Source organism: Taudactylus pleione, unplaced genomic scaffold, assembly GCF_031769625.1.
Source record: "Taudactylus pleione unplaced genomic scaffold, aTauple2 ptg000481l, whole genome shotgun sequence".
NCBI classification, from domain to species: domain Eukaryota; kingdom Metazoa; phylum Chordata; class Amphibia; order Anura; family Myobatrachidae; genus Taudactylus; species Taudactylus pleione.
The window spans coordinates 495,036-519,850 of NW_028284883.1; the positions used below are offsets into that span (position 1 = coordinate 495,036).

The 24,815-nt window shown below is 42.9% G+C and overlaps 1 protein-coding gene across 1 annotated transcript in view; it reads left to right on the plus strand.

Annotated features, from left to right (window-relative positions):
- The window catches only part of LOC148502819 (cytochrome P450 2F2-like), a 100,591-nt gene that overhangs the window by 47,652 nt on the left and 28,124 nt on the right, over nucleotides 1-24,815 (plus strand). Inside the window, exons 7-8 of the mRNA XM_088449271.1 lie at nucleotides 15,466-15,607; nucleotides 15,706-15,890. Of these exons, the coding sequence (XP_088305397.1) occupies nucleotides 15,466-15,607; nucleotides 15,706-15,890 (327 nt within the window). The remainder of the gene's footprint in view (nucleotides 1-15,465; nucleotides 15,608-15,705; nucleotides 15,891-24,815) is intronic.

Sequence of the window (24,815 nt, forward strand, 5' to 3'; positions counted from 1 at the left end):
GCCCCCAGTAGTAGGCCCCTGTAGTTGCCCCCAGTAGCAGGCCCCTGTAGTTGCCCAGTAGTGAGCCCCTGTAGTTGCCCCCAGTAGCAGGCCCCTGTAGTTGCCCCCAGTAGTGAGCCCCTGTAGATGCCCCCAATAGTAGGCCCCTGTAGTTGCCCCCAGTAGTAGGCCCCTGTAGTTGCCCCAAGTAGTAGGCCCCTGTAGTTGCCCCCAGTAGTTGCCCCCAGTAGTGAGCCCCTGTAGTTGCCCCCAGTAGTAGGCCCCTGTAGTTGCCCCCAGTAGTGAGCCCCTGTAGTTGCCCCCAGTAGTGAGCCCCTGTAGTTGCCACCATTAGTAGGCCCCTGTAGTTGCCCCCAGTAGTGATGGCCCCCACCATGCGCACACACACAAAAAAAACAAACACTTACCCTTATCCCCGCTCCAGTGCTGCTGCCGTCCATCCCTGGTGTCTGCTCCTCGGCACTATGGGAGTGACGTCATTACGTCACTCCCATAGTGCACTGTGGGACCCGGAAAACGGAGCTGACTCCTGAGCTCCGTCCCCGGCGTCCGCTCCTCGGCACTATGGGAGTGACGTTATGACGTCACTCCCATAGTACACTGCGGGACCTGGAAGACGGAGGGAGCTCCGTCCTCCGGCTACCGCCAGGAGGATAGGGGCCGGGCGCCTGCTGGTAACACACTCAGCGGGCGCCCGGCAAATGGATGGTGCAGGGGGTGCGACCGCACCCCTTGCACCCTCCGTAGTTACGCCAATGGAGGTGGAGCGCCGATCAGCGGTGCTCCTTCTCCATGCAGCTCCCGGGGACAAGGGAGCCAGGTGCCCCCTTCAGGGCTGACGCCCGGCGGCAAATTACTCCATTGTCTCCGGGAGTTCCGCCACTGGGTCCAGGATCCCTAACACTAGTCACCCCCGGGCCTATAACCTGGTTGACTAATTCACCATCAAGATCATTGTGGATTTGCACTGACACCACTTTATAAACAGATAACAGATGCTGCTAATTAGCATTGCTTGTGGCTACAACTGATCCCAGGAAAACCTGGACTGGATCTCATTACCATGCTGTTTATTGCTCCATCTCTGTACAAACCTGCTGCTCCATATTAACCTCATGTGAAAGCATGCTGTCCCTGTCACACTCCTTCCTCCTTAGCTTCAACCACCCTGGTGAAGCTAAAACTTTTTCAGGCGAGCTCTCTTTCTTGCCCACCTCTATTTGCACCATCCGACCGGGAACACAATCCTCTACCACTTTCCAGAGCTCGCCTTGCACCCCCTCTTCCTCCCTTAGCTTCACAATACGGTTGCTCAGAGCTTTGGGACCCACAATTCTTCTTGAAGGGCATCAGCATTGAGGTGTTGTTTCCCTGGTCGATGCTGTACATCAAATTTGAATGGGTGTAAAGCCAAAAACCAACGGGTCACCTGGGTATTCACTTCCTTGTTTGTGTGCATCCACTATAAGAGAGCATGATCTGTGACTAGCAGGAAATTCTCATCCGAAAAGATAATATTTTAACGACTCTACTGCCCATTTAATCGCCAAGCACTCCTGTTCCACAGTTGACTACTTGCATTCTCTGGGCAGCAATTTGCGACTAAGGCCCTCATTCAGAGCCGCTCGCTAGCGGCCGTACGCTCGTTCCGAGCGATGTTCGCACATCTGCGCATGCGTACGGTTTTTAGTACGCATGCGCGAACCAGTCAGTGCGGCCGAAAATCGTTTGTACGCTATATAGCGAGTGCCTGCTATTTTGAGTGACAGAATGAGGCGTATGTGGGTGGTAACAGAGGAAGGTGTTTGAAAACGGGGGAGTGGAATTCGAACGCAGGCGTGCTTAAAGGTCAAAACGGGCGTTTTAAGGGAGTGCATGAATTAATACAGCAGCGTCATTGACCACGTCACTTGGTTTTTTTTAACTCAGAACTGCTCGCAAAATAGCGGTTGAAAAAAACAACCACAAGAATAGCGAGCAGTTCATACGCTGTACGATGTACTCGACTAATCTAATAAATAGCGGACATGACGTATGGTGCGAGCGGCCAGGGGGCGTTTTTATCAAATAAACGAGCGTATGTTTTGCTCGCTCGTTCAGACTTAGAGGTGTGAACAGACTGCAGTTTGCGAACGGATCATTTGAATAGCCACCCCTTGTTTTTGAACGAACGACCGCAAATAGCGAACGGCTCTGAATCAGGCCCTAAGATAGAGTATAGGTTTCTCCTTCGCACCTACCTCCTGGGAAAGGACTGCTCCTAAGCTTGTCCCAGAGGTATCAGTCTGCAACACAAACTGCTTCTTAAAGTCAGACGCTTGTAAAACAGGCTCCACACTCAACAAGGCTCGACTTAAATCCTTCCAAGCAGTCTCTGGTGGCCTAGACCACATTATCTGATCTGGGGATTGTTTCTTAAGGCACTCAGTGGCAAAATCATGTATGAATCTGCGGTAGTAACTGATCAGACCAAGGAATGTTCTGAGTTGTGATTTACATTCGGGTTTAGGCCAGGTGAGGACTGCTTCCACTTTACTGGGCTGCGGTTTAACCTGCCCTCTACCTACGATATATATCCAAGGTATTTTGCCTCCACCATTCCAATGGCATGTTTCTCAGGGTTAGCAATAAATTGTAAAGACTGTAACTAGGGATGAGCTGGTCTGGTTCTCAGAGAACCGGACCCACCGAATTTCGAAAGTCCTTACAGTATCTTAAAGCCCCCGAAGGCTTAGGCACTAAGACACTGGGGTTTTTCTATTCACTGTTTGACTCCTCTATGACCCCCTAAATGTAGCACCTCCTCCACCTCTTGTTTTACCACTGCCCATTTTGCCTCAGGTATGCTTTAAGGTAATAGGTATATACAACTGGCTATACTCCAGGAAAAGGACATACTCCATAATAAATATCACAGGAAACAACCCAAATTGTTTAACTCATTTAGCCCAAATGGTTGGACCGTATTTAATTTATATATCCAACGGGCTTCTAATTGGAGGAGAAGATGATCCCTATTGCCTCCTCTCACATTCTTGGGCACATGATCGAAATTTTTTTATCATAAGGTGGCTAGAGAGTGCTTACATTCTCTAAAGTGTCTTGTCACCGGCTGTTCCTGCTCTTTGCCATTAAGTGCTAATCTAATGGCTGACCTGTGCAGGACCATTCTTTCCCCGAACTGCCTTGTGGTATTCCCTATGTAAAGGAGACCGCAAGGACAGCAAATACAATAAATCACATGGGTACTGGTACAAGTAACCACATGTCATATTGGGATATGTTTTCCCAAATGGGGACGCACAATCTAGGAGCCAGTCTCCATATAACTACAAGTAGTGCATCCTGTGTACTTGTAGTATCCAGGTTTCCTTGTCAAAAAAGTACCACTTTGTGGAATTTGCATATTGGAGATATAGGACCTCATTCAGAGTTGGTCGAAGTGGCCGCACGGTCGTACGGGAAAAGGGGCCGGATATGCAAATGATTCCCTCGCAAGTTGTGTCCCTAAGTTCGGATCGGTAGCTGGCCGACCAAGGGGAGGAAGCGGCCGGAATTCAAAAAAATACGCCCCCTTCTTGTACGCATTACAGGTCATCTCCGGCCATATAAGGATTAATCGAGACCATCGGGCACCATCGGAACTGGTCGTAGAGATTAAGGTTGACCATACCCTCTCTTAAGCTCTACGATCATGTCAGTGTAAAAACCTCCCATGTCACGTGCCATGACGCTACTTTGTTAATTATGCACTCCCATAAACCGCATGCACTCCCTTAAAATGCCGTTCGCATAATTATGCATGCCTGCGTTCGGATCTCCACTCCCCCGTTTTCAAGCACCTTCCCCTGTTACCACCCACAAACGCCTCAATCTGTCACTCAAACTACCAACCTGGCTGTGTTCAAGGAGAGAGAAATTTCTGATCGTAGCGGCTAGTTTGCGCACATGCATTGCGGACGTTATGCATGCGAAGTATAGCGAACATCGGTGGTGTACGACCGTGCGGCCGCTTCGACCGACTCTGAATGAGGTCCTTAATCTTTGACTAAAATGTCTTTAAGATTTTTATTCCTGGTATAGCTGGGCATAATGGTCATATCTTTTACTGATTTAAGCTCTGGGTCTGTCACAATTATTGGCCACAATTCTTTAGCTCTCTTCATATGTAATGTAATATATTGATGGTATTTCTGTACAAACGGAAGCTTCAAATTTTTCTTTGCTGCTCACAAAGTCCTTGATCATAATGTCAATTTAGGTAGCAGTATTCTGAATGTTGCCTGATATCCTGTGTGCTTGTAGAACTGCGAAAATGGTAAACTCTGGATGGTCGATCTAGGATGTTGACTAGCAGCGTGAAGTGTTCCGGTACGTAGGTTTTTTTGTATAGGTCTGTGTGTAATTCACCATCAACAAGAGAGATTTGTACATCCAACAACTAATATTTGAGGTAAATTTAATGTTGTGGTCTAAGGTGTTAATGGCCGCAACAGTTGCTTTAAATTCACTCTCTGTGGCTCTCCAGATCATGAAAAGATCGTCGATGTAGCGTGCTAAAAAAATTATATTATCTTTCTGGATTCAAAAAGAACACATTCTTTTCTACTTCAAACATGAAAGAATTTGCAAAGGATGGGGCCACATAGGACCCCATTGCGCAGCCTTACAGCTGTAAATACCAGCCACCATCGAACAAAAAATTATTTCTAATGAGTGTTAGCTCTAGGAGCCTCATAAATAATGTCAAATCAGGACCAGAATAGGCAATGTTCCTTGTCAGGAGTCTCCGCACGGCATCTAAACCCCTTTCGTGGGGGATGCTGGTGTATAAATTAATAATGTTCAGAGTGCAAAGAAAAGCCCCTTCAGGTAATGGAGTAGGTTGTCTTAATTTGTTGATAAATGTATCTTTTAGGTACATTAAGTACCTTGCATTTTGATGACATCCTGCAGAAAAGAATCCAATACACAGAAATATTGAAGTAAAGTGAGTCCCGGGCACTGATGATAGGACGTCCTGGAGGGCATGTGTGGTGTTTGTGTATCTTGGGGATTGTGTAAATGATTGGAGCCTTTGGCTAATCCTGTATCAAAAAATTACCTATACTTTTTGTAATGAGTTGATCCTCAATAGCTTGTGTTATTATTGCATCCAATTCTTGGTATGTGTAGGGTCGACAGGTAATTTTCTGTAAACCTGTCTGTCACCTCATTGCATGTATATTTCATCCCTATAATAAGAGAGATTTAAGATCACCACCCCACCCCCCTTGTCCACAGGACATATTATAATATCATCATAGGATTTAAAATTTTTCAGTGCCTTTTGTTGTTCCTTGATTAAGTTGTTTCTACTTCTATGGTGTTCATGAGAAGAGGTCAAAACACTATTGTTCAATGTCCTGGAGAAAATTTTACAGATCCATTTGTGGAGATGGGATCGAATGTAGACTTATTTTAAAACTTTTGTTGCTCAATAAATGAGCTCTGTTGGGTAGTGGGTTATTGTTTGGAAAAAAACTCTTTTAGCCTCAGGTCCCTGCTGAAACGATGTAAATCTACATTCCACTGGAATTAGTCAAACTTGGTGGATGATATAAAGGACAATCCCTTGTTGAGTATGTCCAATTCACTAGCAGTTAGGGTTCTATCTTACAGATTAAACACTAAGTTTTGTTTCTGGGCTTGAGCACTTTTCCTGTGGTTCCTTTTCGATTGTCTGCTCCAATGGGTGGGATATCTTTTTTTGCAGTGGGATCTCGTTGAGCCTGAGTGGTCACTCCTAAATGGGGCTTACCTGTTGCCATATTTGCAGTATCCTCCAGTTCACTTTGCGAGGTATATCCCCGCTAGATGAATCCGTGTCTCGGGGTTTGAACCGCCGTCTCCTATCCCTGATCTTGGATCTGTTGGATTCTCCAGAGTTATAAATCCAGGAGTAATCTTTGCACTTCTGGTAATGTTTCTGTACTGTTACCAAATTATCCCATTTGAATTTTACCCACTCATGCCTGTATACATAAATCTGTTCATTTAATTTGTTTAACCAGTCAGTCTGGATATCGCTTTTGAAAGATTCTTTATGTGCAGCTTCAAAAGTGGCTATTTTATCTTTAATTGCTGTTAACTCACATTCAGACTCCTTGACGATAAGGAGCATAAGATCAAAACTGCGCTACCCAGCGGCGACAGAAATCTTGATTGTATTTCCCAATTGTGGGGATATTTTTCACTGGAAACCACGGAGAATCTGTCTGCTCTGATAATAATCCTAAACAAGTGCAGTTTCAATCTTATGCTCCTCGTCATCGAGGAGTCTGAACATGAGTTAAAAGCAATTAAAGATAAAATAGCCACTTTTGAAGCTGCAAAAAAGTTGCTGGTGGAAGGAGGCTTCTGTACAATTACAGTGTCAGAAATGTGAGACTCACACATAGCTTTTATGGACACCATTAGATGGGTGTGGTATAATAGTGGTCGACAAAGTCTAGATAGATACCAGATGTTAGACAGACAATAGATCAACAGTGACAAAAGGTTGACATGGACAAAAGGTCGAATCACTAAAGGTTGATATGGAAGAAGGTAGACAGGTACAAATGGTCGACAGGGTCAAAAGGTTAACATGAAAATGGTCAACACGCATATGGTCGACACATGATTTTTTTTCTAATTCTAATCTTCACCCTAACCCTCCCATTGGTGCCTAACCCTATACCTCCCTCTTGGTGCCTAACCCTAACCATTGGGTAGGTGTCTGACCTTAACCATGCCTTCTAGTGCATAATCCAAAATGTCAGGGAAAGTACCTAATCCAGACCTTCCGATAAGTGCATAACCCTAACCCAAAAAAGAAAAAAAAATGTGTTGATCGTTTGTGTGACAACCATTTTCATGTCGACTTTTTGAAACTTTCGAGCATTTGTACCTGTCAACCTTCTCCCATGTCAACCTTTAGAGAGTCAACATTTTGTCCAAGTCAACCTTTTGTACCTGTCTACCTATTGTGTATCTAACATCTGGGGATATATTTACTATGGTTCAATGTTGTTTTCTGTTAGATTTTGCGTTCAATTTCAGTTCAATGTTGGTTTGATTTTTTTATGAAAGGATTTACTAAAGCTCAAATCGAATTTCAAATCAAACAGAAAGATGAATTTGAAATTAAATCGAATTTCTGAAAAACATCGATGATTTCACATAGAGGACAATAAGATTCCTTAATTTACTACTATTCAATTTGTAAATCGAATGGAAAACTAACTCAAACTTGAACAGCAAATCCCCAAATGAATTGAAGAACTTCATGCATTCATTTTCAGCATGAGCAGTTAGTTTTGACACAGATATATACAGACATCAGTGAGATGCCTGCATATATCTTAATGTAAAAAGCTTAGAAAGAGTTAAATTTAGAAAAATAATTAAGTGGGATCCCCCCTCAAAACAGAACCAGCCCCGGACTTTTCATAGCCAGTCCTGGTTGCCTAAGTGCAGGGAAAAAATTGCGTAGGGTTCCACTGTACTTAGGACCTGATTCAGAGCCGCTCGCTAGATGTGATCGCTCACCCCCAGCGTATGCAAATTTGGCAAAGTGACGGCATGGCAGGCGCTCACTCAGGCATAAGCACGCCCACTTTGTCTGGGCGAGTGATCACTTTGTGTATGCAGACACCCATTAGCGTATGTAGAGATGCCCACCAGCGCACGTCATCTCCAGGAAGTTTATTAAAACATTGGTACATCGAGGACCATCGGAAGGGCTCGCAGCGCTTGTGGTTGCCTTACCTTACCGCAAGCACTGCGAGAATTTCTGTGTAAAAAAAGGCATGTGACGTGTACTATGACGCTGTCTGTTAATTATGCATGCCTTAGAAGTGGCGTTGCAACACTCAGGCATGCATGCATTCGCACCTCCACCGATTATTAGTGTCCTACCCATGTTACCACCCACAAATTGCCTTTCCTGTCACTCATTATACTGGACTGTCTTTGCTTGGCGAGAGATCAGATTCCAATCACTCTGAGTAGTTACCGCGTGCACAGTACGAATCGTGCACATGCGCGGTCGCTTAACATCGGCCGTGTACGAGCGAGCGGCCGCTTGCAACCGGGTCTGAATGAGCTCCTTAGTACAACCAGCACTGGGCTCTGAGAACCAGTGCTGGTTCTGGAATTACAGGGGAAATAATTGTGTAGAGCCCCCCTGTAATTACCAGAACCACCACCGGACTCTTTCTAGCAGGGGGGCTGATGCCACAGCCAGGGGAGCCCTATCTCTGGGCCCTCCAGCCGCAGCATCAGTCCTGACCCCTGGGCGGTGGGTGGCAGGTTGATAGTGTAAGTGTAGTGCATTTGACATAGTATTAAATATTGTCTTTTGCTGTGGAACTGCAGGTCCCAGCAAGCCTCCCCCACATGCTGGTACTTGGAGAACAACAAGTACCAGCATTCGGGGCATTACGGGCCTGCTGGTACCTGTAGTTCCTCTGCAAAAGCAATATTAAAAAAACACAAGACACACTCTGTACATAGTATAATTGTATTAAACATACATGCTCTCACACATGTATTTATTTAAATACAAAAAAATCTTTAAACTACTGGTGAAGGTAAGAAAGAATGGACAGGTGACAGATGGCTAAGTCGTCTTACACCACTCCTCTCTCCTCCACTGACCAATTGCCCTCCACCAAAGCAAGTAAGATAGGGTCTCCAAATCTTCTACCAAAACATACACGCAAAAAAGCCCGGCCAGTAATCCAGTGCAGCTGACCCCAGTAGAATGAAATCAGCAATGTATTGAAGACAATTGCACCCATAATTAATTGCAGCAAAATGTCCACTGTTCTGCCATTCTTTCCCACCGCTCTCAAGGTGAAAAGAAGGGAGGGAGGGAAAATACTAGCACTGTGTTAAGAAAACCAAATCTCTCCCCTCGCTGTGACACCCTTACATTCTATAGCCCGACAGAACTAAACACTATTAACCAATCAGAACCTACACAGAGCTACCATTAGTACCTCCAACTACCTAGGGGTTTATGCACGTTACTGCACATAAGGGCCCTCATTCAGAGCCGCTCGCTAGCGGCCGTACGCTCGTTCCGAGCGATGTTCGCACATCTGCGCATGCGTACGGTTTTTAGTACGCATGCGCGAACCAGTCAGTGCGGCCGAAAATCGTTTGTACGCTATATAGCGAGTGCCTGCTATTTTGAGTGACAGAATGAGGCATATGTGGGTGGTAACAGGGGAAGGTGCTTGAAAACGGGGCAGTGGAATTCGAACGCAGGCGTGCTTAAAGGTCAAAACGGGCGTTTTAAGGGAGTGCATAATTAATACAGCAGCGTCATTGACCACGTCACTTGGTTTTTTTTAACTCAGAACTGCTCGCAAAATAGCGGTTGAAAAAACCAACCACAAGAATAGCGAGCAGTTCATACGCTGTACGATGTACTCGATTAATCTAATAAATAGCGGACATGACGTATGGTGCGAGCGGCCAGGGGGCGTTTTTAACAAATAAACGAGCGTATGTTTTGCTCGCTCGTTCAGACTTAGAGGTGTGAACAGACTGCAATTTGCGAACGGATCATTTGAATAGCCACCCCTTGTTTTTGAATGAACGACCGCAAATAGCGAACGGCTCTGAATCAGGCCCAAAGTGCACAATTCTTGAAGCAACACACACAGTAGCCTGTTTGGAGATTACAGTATGTGTCTGACAAACTATTTCTGCAGTTACCCTTCCCATCCACTCCATCTACCTGCTACAACTCTCTCTGACCTAATGGCACCTTAAAGGCACCCTGGTGGCATCCTAATGGCATTTTTTATGCACAGTCCACAGTCCCGCACCATCTCCATCCACTTTCCTATGTAAATTGGCACCTGATCAGGAGGGAGGGACTCATATGCAATCCACAACACACAGGATCTGACATTTCCAGGAAATTTACGTTTTACCCCATTCTGACATGGTGGAATACGGAGGAAAGATCTAATCCAGGACTCACATTCAATCGGATCCCCTAAGCTTGGGTCTATTCAGTTTAAAAAACAAAAAACAAAAACTGCTCATGTCTAATAGAGACTCAGGGCCTGATTCAGCAAGGAACCCAGTTACTAATACGCATAATCGATTAATTTGCACTGTCAGACTGCATTCGCGATGTGAATGCAAACATTTAAATAGCACTGTAGATATTAGCAATGCAGTTGCATGCGTATAAGCAGAATAGCGATCCATGCTGAATCAGGCCCTCAATGTCTGGATGACTGTGACACTTTATCTCTCCGTAAGACCAATGTTTAATATTCAATGTTATAGTTTTGTATCTCTGATATCTCCTCCTACTGTGTCTTTTCATTATTTAATGCCCATACACACAATACATATGTTAGAGCAGAATCGGTATGAATTACCGCCGGACACAAGTCCCGACAGCGGCTGCTAAACATGGGTGAAAATACTGATCGTCCCCAGGTAAGTATTTACTAACCTAACCTCCCCCCCTAGCCCTAACCTTCCCCCCAGTGCCTAACCCTAATCCCCCCTCTAAGGCCTAAACCTACCCCCCCCCCTTCCCTGCCGCCTAAACCTAAGTCCTCCGGAGGGGTGCCTAACCCTAAGTCCCCCCCCCGGGGGTGCCTAACCCTAACCCTTCCTTCCCCTAGCCTAACCCTAACATCCCGGGGGGGGTGCCTAAACCTATGTCCCCCCCGGGAGCCCTAAACCTAACCCTCCTCACCCCCGCAGCTGTACGCAGTGACGCCCGGCATCACTTCGATTAGGATGCCAAGCACCGGTCTCCCGGCATCAGTAAAATTACAGGCGTCTAGATTAAGACGACTGTCATTTAACCCTCGCCGGGATAAAGCAGTCGGGAAGCCGGCCATTGGGATTACGTCCGCCAGCTTCCCGACTGCATACCGTTAGAGCACTTGCACATTTTACTTGCATTAAGAATTAACACATTCTTTATTCCATCAACCGAGATCGGCCAAAGTATCCCCTTTAATTGGTCTCATTCTGAACAGGTTCCCCACTATACCACACAGTTTTCCTACTCTCTCATAATTCTCCTTTTATTATCTCTAACTAAAATTAATAAATCATTAATGCCTAAAAAGCCCCCGGCCTGGGAACACAGCCACATTTCCTTACATTTTCTATTTATTATTTTCCAACTCAGCTGTCGAATACACCGCTTTGAGAATATCCATTAGCCCAACTTGATAACCAAAAATAATGACTTGGACACAATAAATGGAGTTGCAGCTTTTATTTATAAGGATATCTTTTTGATTGGCTAAGAAAGCATTGCTCTCTAAGCTCTAGCAATGATAACAAACTAAAAATATGATGCTTACTTACACCTCTGACACAATCTTAGCTGTCTAGGCACCACTCCACTTTATTAGCTTAGTACTACTGCAACAAACCACTAGGAAGAAGCCCAGGTCCACCCTTTAGGGCAAAGACAAGTCTCCCAGGGGCGGGTGGTACTAACACTAAAAAGCAGTCAAACCTCAGAAAATTTTTGGAGGTATGGCCACATTTCTCGTATGTATCAAGCTCCAGAAAGCAAAACATTCTAATAGACAACAGCATCTATAGATGGTGTTGCCTATATAAATCAATGGGCTCTTTTTTTGGCATAAATCCCCAAGAGAGATGTGATAGGATTCCTCTCAGCTCTTATCGGAAAAGCTGTCCTTTGTATTTTTAATCACAATTGTACATGCTTACAGTGTTAATAAACACCATTATATTTGATTCATGATACATCCCACCCTCAGAGAGGTGTCCCAAAACTACACTTGAGCTTTATTATGCAGCTGAGAGACAAATCTTTCCTACCAAACCTAGATTCCTAGGAGCCACGGCCCGCCACCCTAAATCTCGCGAACACAGGACCTCATTCAGAGTCGGTCTTAAGCGGCCACTCAGTCGTAGGGGAAGAGGGCCGGATATGTCAGCAATTACCTCCTTGCTGCCAAATCCCAAGGCCACTACTCTCTTCTCATTCTCCTTGATCTCTCTGCTGCTTTTGACACTGTGGACCACCCTCTCCTGCTGAATATCCTTTACTCCCTTTGTCTACGTGAAACTGCCCTCTCCTGGCTGTCATCCTACCTCTCTGACTGATCTTTCTCAGTTTCCTCTCATGACTCCTCTTCCCCCCACAGCCTCTTACAGTAGGTGTTCCCTAAGGTTCTGTTCTTGGTCCTCTCCTATTCTCCCTCTATACTTCCTCTCTAGGTGAACTCATCAGCTCTTTTGACCTCCATTATCATCTCTATGCTGATGATACTCAAATCTACCTTTCCTCCCCTGATCTCTCCCCCTCTCTTCTGACTTGAATCTCCAACTGTCTCTCTGCTATCTCTTACTGGATGTCCCAGCGATTTCTTAAACTTAATATGTCTAAGACAGGGCTGATCGTCTTCCCACCCTCCCACATCACCTCACTTCCCACTATTTCTTTATCAATTGATGGAATAACTATCTCATCTAGTCCCAAGGTGCGCTGTCTTGGAGTTATCCTGGACTCATCCCTCTCCTTCAAAGAACATATCCAGAACCTTTCACAGTCCTGTTGTTTCCATCTCAAAAATATTTCTAAGATCAGACCCTATTTCACCCAGGATGCTACTAAAACACTCATACACTCACTGGTCATCTCCAGATTGGACTATTGTAACTTCCTCCTATCTGGCCTCCCCAAATCCCATCTCTCTCCTCTCCAGTCTATCTAATGCTGCTGCACGGCTTATCTTCCTCTCCAAATGCTCTACATCTGCCTCCCCTCTCCTACAAGCTCTCCACTGGTTCCCCTTCCCTTTTAGAACCCAATTTAAGGTTCTCATGCTCGCTCACAAAGCCCTCACACAATCTTCTCCCATATACATCTCTGATCTCATCTCCCTGCACGCTCCTCTCCGCCCTCTTCGTACAACTAATGCACGCTGCCTTTCATGCCAGCTGATTACTTCCTCCCACTCCCGCCTCCAAGATTTTGCCTGCACTGCTCCCCACCTCTGGAACTCTCTCCCACTCCCCATCAGACTCTCCACCTGTTTGCAATCCTTCAAACGGGCTCTCAAGACCCACTACTTCATCAAAGCCTTCCACCTATCATTCTAACTCCTTGCTACATGCTCCTTCATCCCCATCTACCCCATCTGTGTCAACCCAGTTTGTCTTCCCCCACCTTTTTAGAATGTAAGCTCTCATGAGCAAGGCCATGTACCCTCTTGTGCTTCTCCTTACTATAGTGTCATTTACTTCTTACTCACCACTAGGGCACCTAACACTTGGTTGCTTATGCTCTGTTGCTTATCTGGGTGATATGGTCGCTAATGTAGCAATATATATTATCCATGTCCTGTATTGTATTGTTCTGTAAGTCACTTGTCTACAATTTGTTTATGTACTTTGTTAGGCACTGCGGAACACTTGTGGCACCATATAAATAAATGATAATAATAATAATAAATAACGCCCCCTTCTCGATCGCAACACACGTCATCTCCGGGGCTATAAGGATTAATCGAGACCATCGGGACCCATCGGAGCTGATCGCAGAGCTTAAGGCTGACCATACCCTCTCTTAAGCACTACGATCTAGTCAGTGTAAAAACCACCCATGTCACGTGTGTCATGACACTACTGTTAAATATGCACTCCCATTAAACTCCATAAGCATAGTCAGGCACGCCTGCGTTCGGAACACCATGCCTCCGTTCACAAGCACCTTCCCCTGTTACCACCCACAAACGCCTCTTTCTGTCACTCAAACTAATGACCTGGCTGTGTTCAAGGAGAGAGAAATTTCCGATCGCAAAAGCTAGTTTGCGTATGCGCATTGCGAATCTTACGCATGCGCAGTTTAGCGAACATCGCTGGGTACGACCGAGCGGCCGCTTACGACCGACTCTGAATGAGGTCCACAGTGCCTAAAACAATGACATTCCTGCCTCAATAAGATGAAACCCATTGAGGCAAAGCAGACTGGCCTAATCATAATGAATCAGAGGGTGTCTAATAGGCAAACCCTTTGATTGAGAACAAACTGCCCAACTGAAGCATTAACCTTTCTCCATGTACAGTCCACAACTGTATCACTGTGCTGGTCATCTCCACACCCTATGCTGGGCAATATCAGACCAGATTATCCAAATGGGAATCCACTGAGCATGAAACTCCATCAAGTCAGCCTTAATGTGGAGAATTTGACTAATTCTGGTGCACTTACCCAGATTATTATCTCTTGTAAGAAAAATAAAACAACCAGGGTCACCTCACTTTCTTATAGCTTCTGCAAAAAGATGCAATATACTATCCCATCAAAGACCTTTGACTCCCACCCTTCATACATGATGAGCGCACAGTAGATTGGACTCCTTAGAAGACAAAAGGGAGAGGGATGTCTAAAGGATAAAATAATGCCCCCCAAACCATATGGACAAGCCTTATTGAGATGCCTCTGTAATCAGAATAATCCAAAATGTCAAAAAACAGCAATGAACAAGACCAAAAACAACAAAATCAATACAAATGACAGAAAAACATGTCAAACGGTGAGTATGGGAAAGGAGATGTGCTATGCTAAATGTATAACCCAGACGAAGGTAAAGACCATCTGAAAAACCCTTGGGGATGTTTTTCTCTTCTTTTTTTGTTCCTTTGAGGTAAAAAAAAGTTGTTTGACCAAATCCTTTCATGCTCCCACAAAATTGATGAGCCACAAATCTGGATCAATCCTGTAGAGTGCCAGCCTAATGTTTATTAGCACTGGGAATGTACCCCTTATATGCCAACAACTTCCATCAGATTAACAATATAATGACACTAATAGAACCCTAGGGCCAGCAATCAACACTTATATATGCAGCCAATTTGACTGACTGGTGCAAAGTAGCAAAATGATTTGACATAGCTGTCAGGCACATAAGCTTGGGCCTGGAGCATCATGCAATGACCCTGACCCAAATGATCTGTTTTTGATCAATGTTTTTTCATAAAAGGGCTTATGGCTTGACCATTGTTTCTGAGAGTAGTCTTCTGGAGTAGACATCCATGCGTAACTTATGGTTGTTTATTAATTATTTTGACATACTCACTTGCCATAAATAAGTAATATAAAGTTTATGTTTAAGGATTTGCAAAAAATGCATGCAAAATTCATGGTAATGCCATTTTGAGAGGATAGGTTCTGTATTTATCTTTACAGGTTTTCAGTTGAGTGATGTGTGCCTCTTAGGTTAATCTACATATATGGATCTATACATCTGTATATTAAACTATCTTCTCAACACTGTTGTGGCTTTTCAAGGTTTGCCAAGTAATACTAGTTGTTAACCCATAACCCTTTATAGAATGTCAATTTGATTTATGTATCTATACCCTCCCATTTTTCCAAAATCCTCATTACAGTACTTTTTCATTCCTCAGGAACAGAAAAACAAAGCTACCTACTATAATCACAATAGTCTGATGATGAGTGTCTTGATCTTGATCTTTGGAGGAACTGAAACATTGGGCAATACATTGTGTTACATATTTTTACTTCTTGTAAAACACCCCAATATAGCAGGTATGTGTCTTGTCCAGGACAAGTAATTATATTATCATCATTATACCAGATAGATGTTTTATACAAGAATGAGTGATATGTATATTATGTCTCCACAGAGAAAGTCTACCAAGAGATAGACAATGTCCTTGGTCATAACCCTCCAAATTATGAGGACAGACATAAGATGCCTTATACTGAAGCATTTATACATGAGGTTCAGAGATATGCTGATGTAGCTCCACTGGGTGTTACTCATCAGCTGACAATGGATACTCAGATTCGCAATTATACGATATGTAAGGTAAAAATTAGTAATGTGATTTGGACCCCTGTGGTTTGTATTTGCTTTAGCCTAAACCACCCTCAATGGTTTTGGTTTTGCCAACACCACTTACAAGTGTTTTGGTTTTGAATTTAGATTTCTTTAACAATGGATAAAACAGCTATAATCATGTACTGTAACTTGCGACTGTTTTAGTTCCTACACTTTTGTTAGCCTCGATAACATTAATTTCCAGACAATTTTGTTTTGACCACCTCACTATATTGTTTTTAGTTTTCACTCATATTGGCCAAAGGTTGCAGCCAGCTGACTGGCTAAACTAATAAGCAGAGCAGCGGCACAAACACATGGCAGTTTAAAAGAGAATGTAGCACATCTAGGAAACATATTGGCACTGCAGTGGCAGACAGGATGGCAGTTTAATATAAACTAAACAATGCTATAGAATGTTTTCAATAATCAAGTACTACTACTACTATTGTAGATCAGAGACCAGCCAGTATAGGAAAATTAAGGTGGAGTACTATTTAGTGGAAGCCAGGTAAAGCATTGATTGATTGATTAATTAGTGTTAATAATTTAACAATAAAAAACTAAATCAGAGAGATTAAAAGCAATGTTACAAAACAAGCATCCAAAAACCCAATGAGATTGATTAATTAATTTATTAATTGATTGACTAGTGTAAATTTAATTATGAAAAGTAAAATCAGAGAAATGGAAAATACTACTAAAAAACAAGCATCCAATATCCTAATGAGATTTATTCCTTAGGATTTAATGCAGAATAACAGTCTATTCAAATTGAATAATTCATTATTAATTACTGTATATGATTTGATTATACTAGTCTGCATCTGCTGAGAAGCTGCAGGAAATGGGGCCTATACACCTGGATGAGAAGATGGTGATAGATGGCATTGCAAGATACAAACAAACATGAACGTCCCAATGAAGTACAGTAATATACAGTACTCTGCCTGTCAAACACGCACAATCTTGGCAAAGCCTATAATAAAAAGTGGTGCACAATGGAATTTTCCTTGGGCTCTCCCATCCACCATTATGTTATATATTAAAAAGGACATACACAGTTTAACAAAGAAGCACTTCAGCAACAGGGACTGCCACTTTTGTGGCTAAAGTGCTTGGATTGCTTGGGCTCCCACAAATCTAGCTTCCAATGGTCTTAGGCAGCTAACAGAGTTGCTAGTCATGTCTACTGTTGGAAGATGTAATTGCCATCCTCATACTCACCCTGATCAGTGTTGTTAATATCATCATCACACAAGATTAGCTCATCCCCCACTGGAATCCACCATTACAGAAGTCTCTGTATTTTGTTGGAACTGGACACAAATGTCTTCCTCAAAACATTTCTAGTTCATTTTTATGAACATCAGTTTTCCCACATTTTTACAAAGTAGTCTCCTACGCTGATCACTCACAAGGTTCCTGGCTGTGCTAAACACTCTTTCCGAGTACACACTGGAGGGTAGGCAGCTTAAGTAAAGCAAAGCTAGTTTGTACAAGGGGCTCCAAATTCCCCTTTTTTCCTCACAGTATTCGAAGGGACTGTATGACATGCTAATTTGTACATTGCCATTAAAATAATCCTTCACTATTCTATTGATGCTTAGTTTATCCGAATGAGACATGGAAGAGGTGTCAATAATTTTGGGCAAATCTTTTAAGCCTGACCAGATATCATAATGTTGGTTTACTCTGGTGTGCTGAGTTGACTTACTCTCATCACCGGTGGGTTTCTTGGAGAAGGTCTGTTTTTTTCTGTTAACAGCATTTGCAGGAGAAACTGAAGCGGGAGTTGTTGTCATGTCATTTGTCACTTGAGCTGACAACTTACTTGCAAGAAGCTCTTTGCATCTCTTAAGATCTGTGTCAGTTGGACTTAAACCTAGAGTCAAGAAAGGTTGCCAAAATGTAGTGATCCAATTGCAAGATGTTGCTAACTCTTTGGTCCTCATGAAAGAAATAAAGAACTTGATCTACAAGTTCAATATACTTCGCAGAATTGTAATGTTTCATCTCCTCCTTCCTTTTTTCTAACTGCTTTTCCAGTAGTTTAACAGAATCACCTGGCTCAGGTTAGCAGTGTCTGAACTCATTTCATGAGTTACTATTTCAAATGGTTTCAGTGTCTTGCATACATTGAAGATTATTCTCCAATGTGCTAAAGTGAGGTACATTCCCCCAACTCTCCCTATGTCATGGCTTGTAGTTTGTATTTGGAAGGCTTTTCGAGATTCCTCAAGTCGTAATGATGAATGGCAGAATGGCATATTGAACTGTTCTTGCAGCTGCTGCATTTTTTACACGTGGTTGCTGAATGCCGAAAATGCTCAGAAATTTTACAGACCACAGACAGCATCTCCTGCATGCACCTGTCATTTAAAAAAAAATCAGAACCACCAAGTTTGTATGTTTAAAAACATTGGATGTATTCAAATGCACTCGGTTGTAATGCTCGTCTAATGTTACTTGCATTATCGGAAATGACAAACCCTGAGGAGAGTCTTATCGGGCTAAGGGCCTGACTCAGCATTGATCGCTATTGTGATCATGGCTGTGTAATCGCATGCAGTTCTGCTGCAAAAATATGCTAATGTTTGCAACTGCTCAGCCAGCTTATAGACGCTCATCACCGCTCAGGGCCGGATTATAGGGGGGGCGACAGGGGCGGTTGTCCCGGGGCCCCCACACCTAAGGGGCCCCCACACAGCAGCAGCAGCAGCTACACAATAGCAGGCACCATTGTTAAGCCCCGCCCACCTCACAGGAAAATGCCATGATTTGCACTTCAATCGGCTGGAGGTGGAGCAGGTATGATGCCATTCCATTACTATTGTGTCATCTGGCTCTGCCCTTTTCCGATTGACCCATGAATCACAGCAAAAGCTGTGAGGGGGCGGAGCTTAATAATGGTGCCTTCCTGCCAGGTCCCTACCCATCCACAACATGCCGTAGAGATGGTGCAAGGTAAGTGCGTGCGTGACTTGTGTGTGAAATGTGTATGTGACTTGAGTGTGTGTATGTATGTATGTTTGTGTGACACATGCATGTGTGGTGTATATATGTGTTTTTCTGTGTGAATGTATGTATGTGTGTGTCAGTATAAAAATGTATGTGTGTGGTGTATGTGCATGTATAGGTGTATATATAAATATATACAATAGTATTGATAGGGGCCCCCACAGAGTTGTTGCCCCAGGGCCCCCTCAAACCTTAATCCGGCCCTGCCACCGCTTAATCACATCCATAATACCTCGCAGTCCTGTGTACACACCATTAACATCGAGGAACATTGGACCCTCATGCACAATTACAGCAGCTCTAACCAGTCTCAGAAATTGCAAGTCTCGTTGCAAGTAGTGATTATACAAGCTGCGAATGCCATCACAGTGGCTATTTTATGCATGCCCATGTAATGCCATTCAAATGGACTGTCACGCCTGTGTTTCTCTGACCACTCCTCCGTCACCACCCCCAAATGCTGACTCACTCTGTGATAGCTTTCTATGTGTGTGCATGATCGAAGTGCGATCGCAATGCAATCCTGCGCATGCGCACTGCGGTGCATGCACAGTACGCACCATCGGCCGATCTGCGTATGCAATTGTGATCTATGCTGCATCAGGTCTTAAGCCATTTTGCTTTAAAATACCTGAGTTTTTTCAACAGGTTGACACCGGTATGCCTCTTAGTAAAGCCGGTGATATAAAGAGTAGCCTGTCTGTGAATGAGCTGGCATTGTGGGTTAGAAACTGCTGCTAGAGGTTATATACCCACCCAGTGGGCTGTCACATTCATGTAATCTTTTGTTTGACCAGTACCGCCCAGGTACAGGCAAAAAATTGCTGTTCTGGTAGAATGGAATTGAGATAAAATTTGGTAGCAGGGATACAGGACCTTAACTAACTGTCTAAAACCAGATGCATTGATTGCAGATATTGGAGGCAGATCTTTTGCTAGCAATCATATTATGGCTTCAGTGATCCGAGGTGGCATCTTTCATACTTGCTTCCTCTTGCAAAGGATTGTTTCACATTCAGTTGTTATTTGAAGCTACTAGTCTTCTTGGTCCCCTTCTGTGATGAATATTCACCACCACCATCAGCTCTAGCATGCAAGGATTTTTCTGGGGAATCCTGGATAGTGTGGAGTCAGTTAGCCTTTACAAATTGGATGCAGGAGGACTACCTACAATTATTAATGAGGAGATTGATGATGAGGGTGTTGGCAGTAGAGATTGCATGTGCTATAGCAGCTGATGCTAGACTGCTTGTTATTTTTTTTATAGGTGTTTTGAGATTTTAACAAATATTTTGCATAAACTTACTGCAAATTAAGTTACAGTGAGTTATAGCTTCTGCAATAGGCATTCTAGTGCATAAACAGCAACAGCAGGACCACCACTTGCAAAGAAAAGCCATGGTCTGAGCCTTTCCTTGCCGCTGTATGTGGTGTATGGTGTGCTGGCAATTTTACGCTTTTCAGCAATAAATTACAGGTATACCATTATTGCTACAGGTGATTTTTTTTCTTTTTTTTTTTCTCCAAAATGTTTGTATTGGAAACAGATTTAACATAGTACAATACATTGCACTAAAGATCATTTTTACAATATTTTGTGTATAAAATCTAGAGAACACATTCTCAAAAATATTGAGACAAGAGAAAAAATATAATCATAATTTTTGGGTATAATATTCAAGCTACATACAATTTCCAAAGGTATTAAATAGCCAAAAAGATTTTCAAATTTTTTGTATATAATCTTTGAAGCCCACAGAATATACAAAAATGCATTACACATAAAAGTTTAAGTGCAACAGGATCAAATTGTTGATTTACATAAAACATAAGGCATAGATATACACAATACACTGTGTGGGCTTGATTCATCGACCTACACTATCCATAGAGTTGCCTAATAAAATAAATATCTGCATCTAGTTCCAACACAGATCATGAGCGTAGAGAACCAGAAAAGAAAAAGAAAACAAAAAGAGAAGAAGAGAAAGAGAAAGATAAAAAGGAGTGTGGGAGCAGTGTGTGTGGGGTAAAGAATGAGATTTTTTTTTTTTACATTATAAAATATTGTTTAGATTTCAGGTGCCTTTTCTTAAATGTTCTTTCCCCTTGACTACCTTTATTAAATGTTGAAGTACTATTATGACTGGCAGCAGCCACATCACTAGTACTGAATTGCTGCTTCTGCTCTTGTATCGACAGATCCATTTTTGGTTTTATTTTTTACACCAGCCAAGAAATGATTTATATACACTTGAGCATTGCTTTTGGGGAGTAGATTATGGGTGACACCACAGCATACACTGTTGCTAATGCTGGAAGGATAACACACTATGCAAATTTTTTGCACTAATTACTGTTTTTTTTTAGACACAGACAACACTGGCAAATGTTTACAGGCACTTGGAAAAACACACCTTTGTGAGAATTCTTTTAGGGTGCAGATTAATGGGGCAAAATCACCGCACACGCTGTCGCTTACACTGGACGGATAATGCATTATGCACATTTTTTGCACTAATGGCTGTGTTTTTTTTAGACACAGACAACACTGGCAATTGTTTGCATGCACTTGGAAGAACATACCTTTGTGAGAATTGTTTTGGGGTGCAGATTAAGGGTAGGATAGCACTGCAAACAGAAAATTAATATATGCTGTGTTACTCATCTGAACACACACTTCTTGAAATACACAATATAATTTTTTTATTTAATTAGAAAAGACTGCAAGTTTTTTTGTTTCAAATAGCATTTTTTTAAATTTATTACCGGGGGAAAAAAAACCTCAAAACAAAGCGGTGCTCTTGGGGAGCAGCAGCCTCAAACACAGTAGAGTATTTTTTGAACAGATAAACAATATAATACACTGCACAAAAAAAGGTGCAGGTTCACTTTAAGAAAAAAAATACAATCAACAGCAACACAGACAGCAGCTAGCCTGTTGTTTGCACTGCAGTGTGTGAGTGTGGAGTGTGTGTGACAAACACTCATACCTGTACTGTACACTGACAAGTGACAATGATGCCTGCAGTCACACTTCCCGGATACCTACTCCTGTCTCCAGATCTTCCTATTAAACTCCTTAACCCATACTTGCCTACATTTACTAAAGTATTTCAGGAAGACTGTGAATGCAACACCTATGAGTGAGGTGGTAAAGTGGGCGTGTACTGCTACAACTGTTAGGCGTGCCATAAAATTGACCTACCTCCAAATTTTAGCAAGGCCCCAAATAAGTTACATAGTTTGATGCATATAATTTGCATAGATTGCCGAATATATACTGTAAGTGGCCATTAGAAACCTTATTTGAAAATACGGGATCTAGTCTAGATGCCAGCGGATGGGATGCTGGGCGTCAGGATACCGATGCTGGAATCCCGCAGCCCATCAGGATGACAACACCAGCATCCTGAAGAGATCAAGATACTCACATCGGCATCCCGACCACCGGCATCCCGAAGGGAAGTATGCGGGTTAGGGTTTGGCTGGAGATGGGGGTGTTAGGGATCTGCCTGGGTGGGTTAGGGCTAGGCACTGACCAGGAAGGTTTAGGGTTAGGCTGTGGTTAGGCTCCAATGGGAGAGGTTAGGCAGCACCTGGGGAGGGTTAGGTTTGCGGTGCAGGAGGGGGGGTTAGGTTTAGGCATCACTGGGGGAGGGTTAGGGCTAGGCACCACCAGGGAAGGGTTAGGGTTAGAGGGGGAGGGCTGGGCTACTTACTGGCCCTGTCGGGATGTTCACCATCAGGATGCCGCTGGCAATTTTCTGACCGCCGGCATTCCATCTGCTGTTAAATTATAACGATTCTGAAAATACATATAGCATAAGGATCATATAACTGTCGAAGCCGGATGATTGGCTGAGGCAGAATCTGTTTACAATCGAAATCTGCAAGACGTCATTTTGCAACTGATCTCCCAGTGCCATTTTAAGTTACAACTCACGAGCTAAGTACAGATGGCAATATCTTTGGTAATCCTTTTAGAAGCCATGACAAGCCCATTCTGGGGACAACCTTGCATAGAAATATACCAAAACAAACACAGTATCAGTTAGTAACTAGAAAAACAGCTTCCTGAGAAAAGTAATTAGAAAAAACAATATACCAGGAACTGTGGGTGTTTTTGCATGTAAATTAAGAAACCTCACATGTAGGCAGGTATAGCTATGGCAATTGAAATATAACCCAGACAATGATCTGCACAATTGAATTTGTAAATAGGCAGAAGAAAACCTTTAGTTTCACTGTCAGACAGGCTGGCAGCAGCAAACAACTGGGGTCTCCACCCTGTTTGGGTGTGAAACTCATTACTAATAACACATTGCATTGCAGTTTAAAAATGTTAGTAAGGGATAATATATATGTGTGTGTATATATATATATATATATATATATATGTACATATATTAAATCCATCATAAATAGAACTAAACATAAATAAACAGATTCAGAATAGGTTGTGATAGCATTTGATTGGCTATCAAAGGGTGGACTGTCGAAGCCATATGATTGGCTGAGGCAGAATCTGTTTACAATCGGAATCTGCAAGACGCCATTTTGCGACTGATATCCCAGCGCCATTTTAAGTTACAACTCACGAGCTAAGTACAGATGGCAATGTTTTTGGTAATCCTTTTAGAAGCTATGACAAGCCCATTCTGGGGACAGCCTTGCATAGAAATATACCAAAACAAACACAGTATTGGTTAGTAACTAGAAAAACAGCTTCCTGAGAAAAGTAATTAGAAAAAACAGTACACCAGAAACTGTGGGTGTTTTTGCATGTAAATTAAGAAACCTCACATGTAGGCAGGTATAGGTATGGCAATTGAAATATAACCCAGACAATGATCTGCACAATTGAATTTGTAAATAGGCAGAAGAAAACCTTTAGTTTCACTGTCAGACAGGCTGGCACCAGCAAACAGCTGGGGTCTCCACCCTGTTTGGGAGTGAAACTCATTACTAATAACACATTGCATTGCAGTTTAAAAATGTTAGTAAGGGATAATATATATGTATATACCGCTGCAATGGACTGGCACTCCCAAAAAGACTTTGAGTAGCTGCTGCCGGTGCCCTCACACAAAATCAAATAGTCAAGCAGGCAGGGTGCGGCACTAGTGGCATATTCCAATAAAGACAATAGACGGTCAATGTAAATCAACGTTTCAGTTCAATAAGAACTTTTTTCAAGATGACAAACAAAATGCAAATGACATACCTTAAATACATCTTGCTGCACCTCGTGTGAAGCCGCTCCCCCGGAACTGGGACTACGCACCCGTCCGGTGGCGCTGGCAGATGACGTCATCATGCAGGTCAGCGCGGGTTTGCGTCATGTCACCATCACCATGGATACGTGCATACACATAAAAAACACTAGAAATATAAATACAAATGACTGCCTTACAGATCTGATTGCTATTGCACTAACTAAAAATAATTTTTTTAGATCATTTGTTGTAACCATTAATTCAAAAGGAGCCGTCCTTTCTGCTTGACACCACTAGTCTTCTTGAAAGAATTAATGCTATTTCTTGTGTGCCTAATAATTGCTGGCTAATAGGTATTGATGTAGTATCACTTTATACCTCTATACCTCATGAGTTTGGTTTAACCTGTGTCAAAAATTTTCTAGCTAGACAAGATACATTTTCACCTGCCATGTGTGATTGCATTCTTAGATTATTAGAATTGCTCCTCACCAATAATTTCTTCATCTATGATAGAAGCTTTTTTCTACAGACCAGAGGCTGCGCCATGGGCTCTAGCGCAGCTCCGGTCTATGCAAATATTGTGATGGTGGAAGTAGAGAATGATCTATTTTATGATAATAAGGAGATTGCGGATAACATTTTGTCATACTCACGCTTTATTGATGACTTA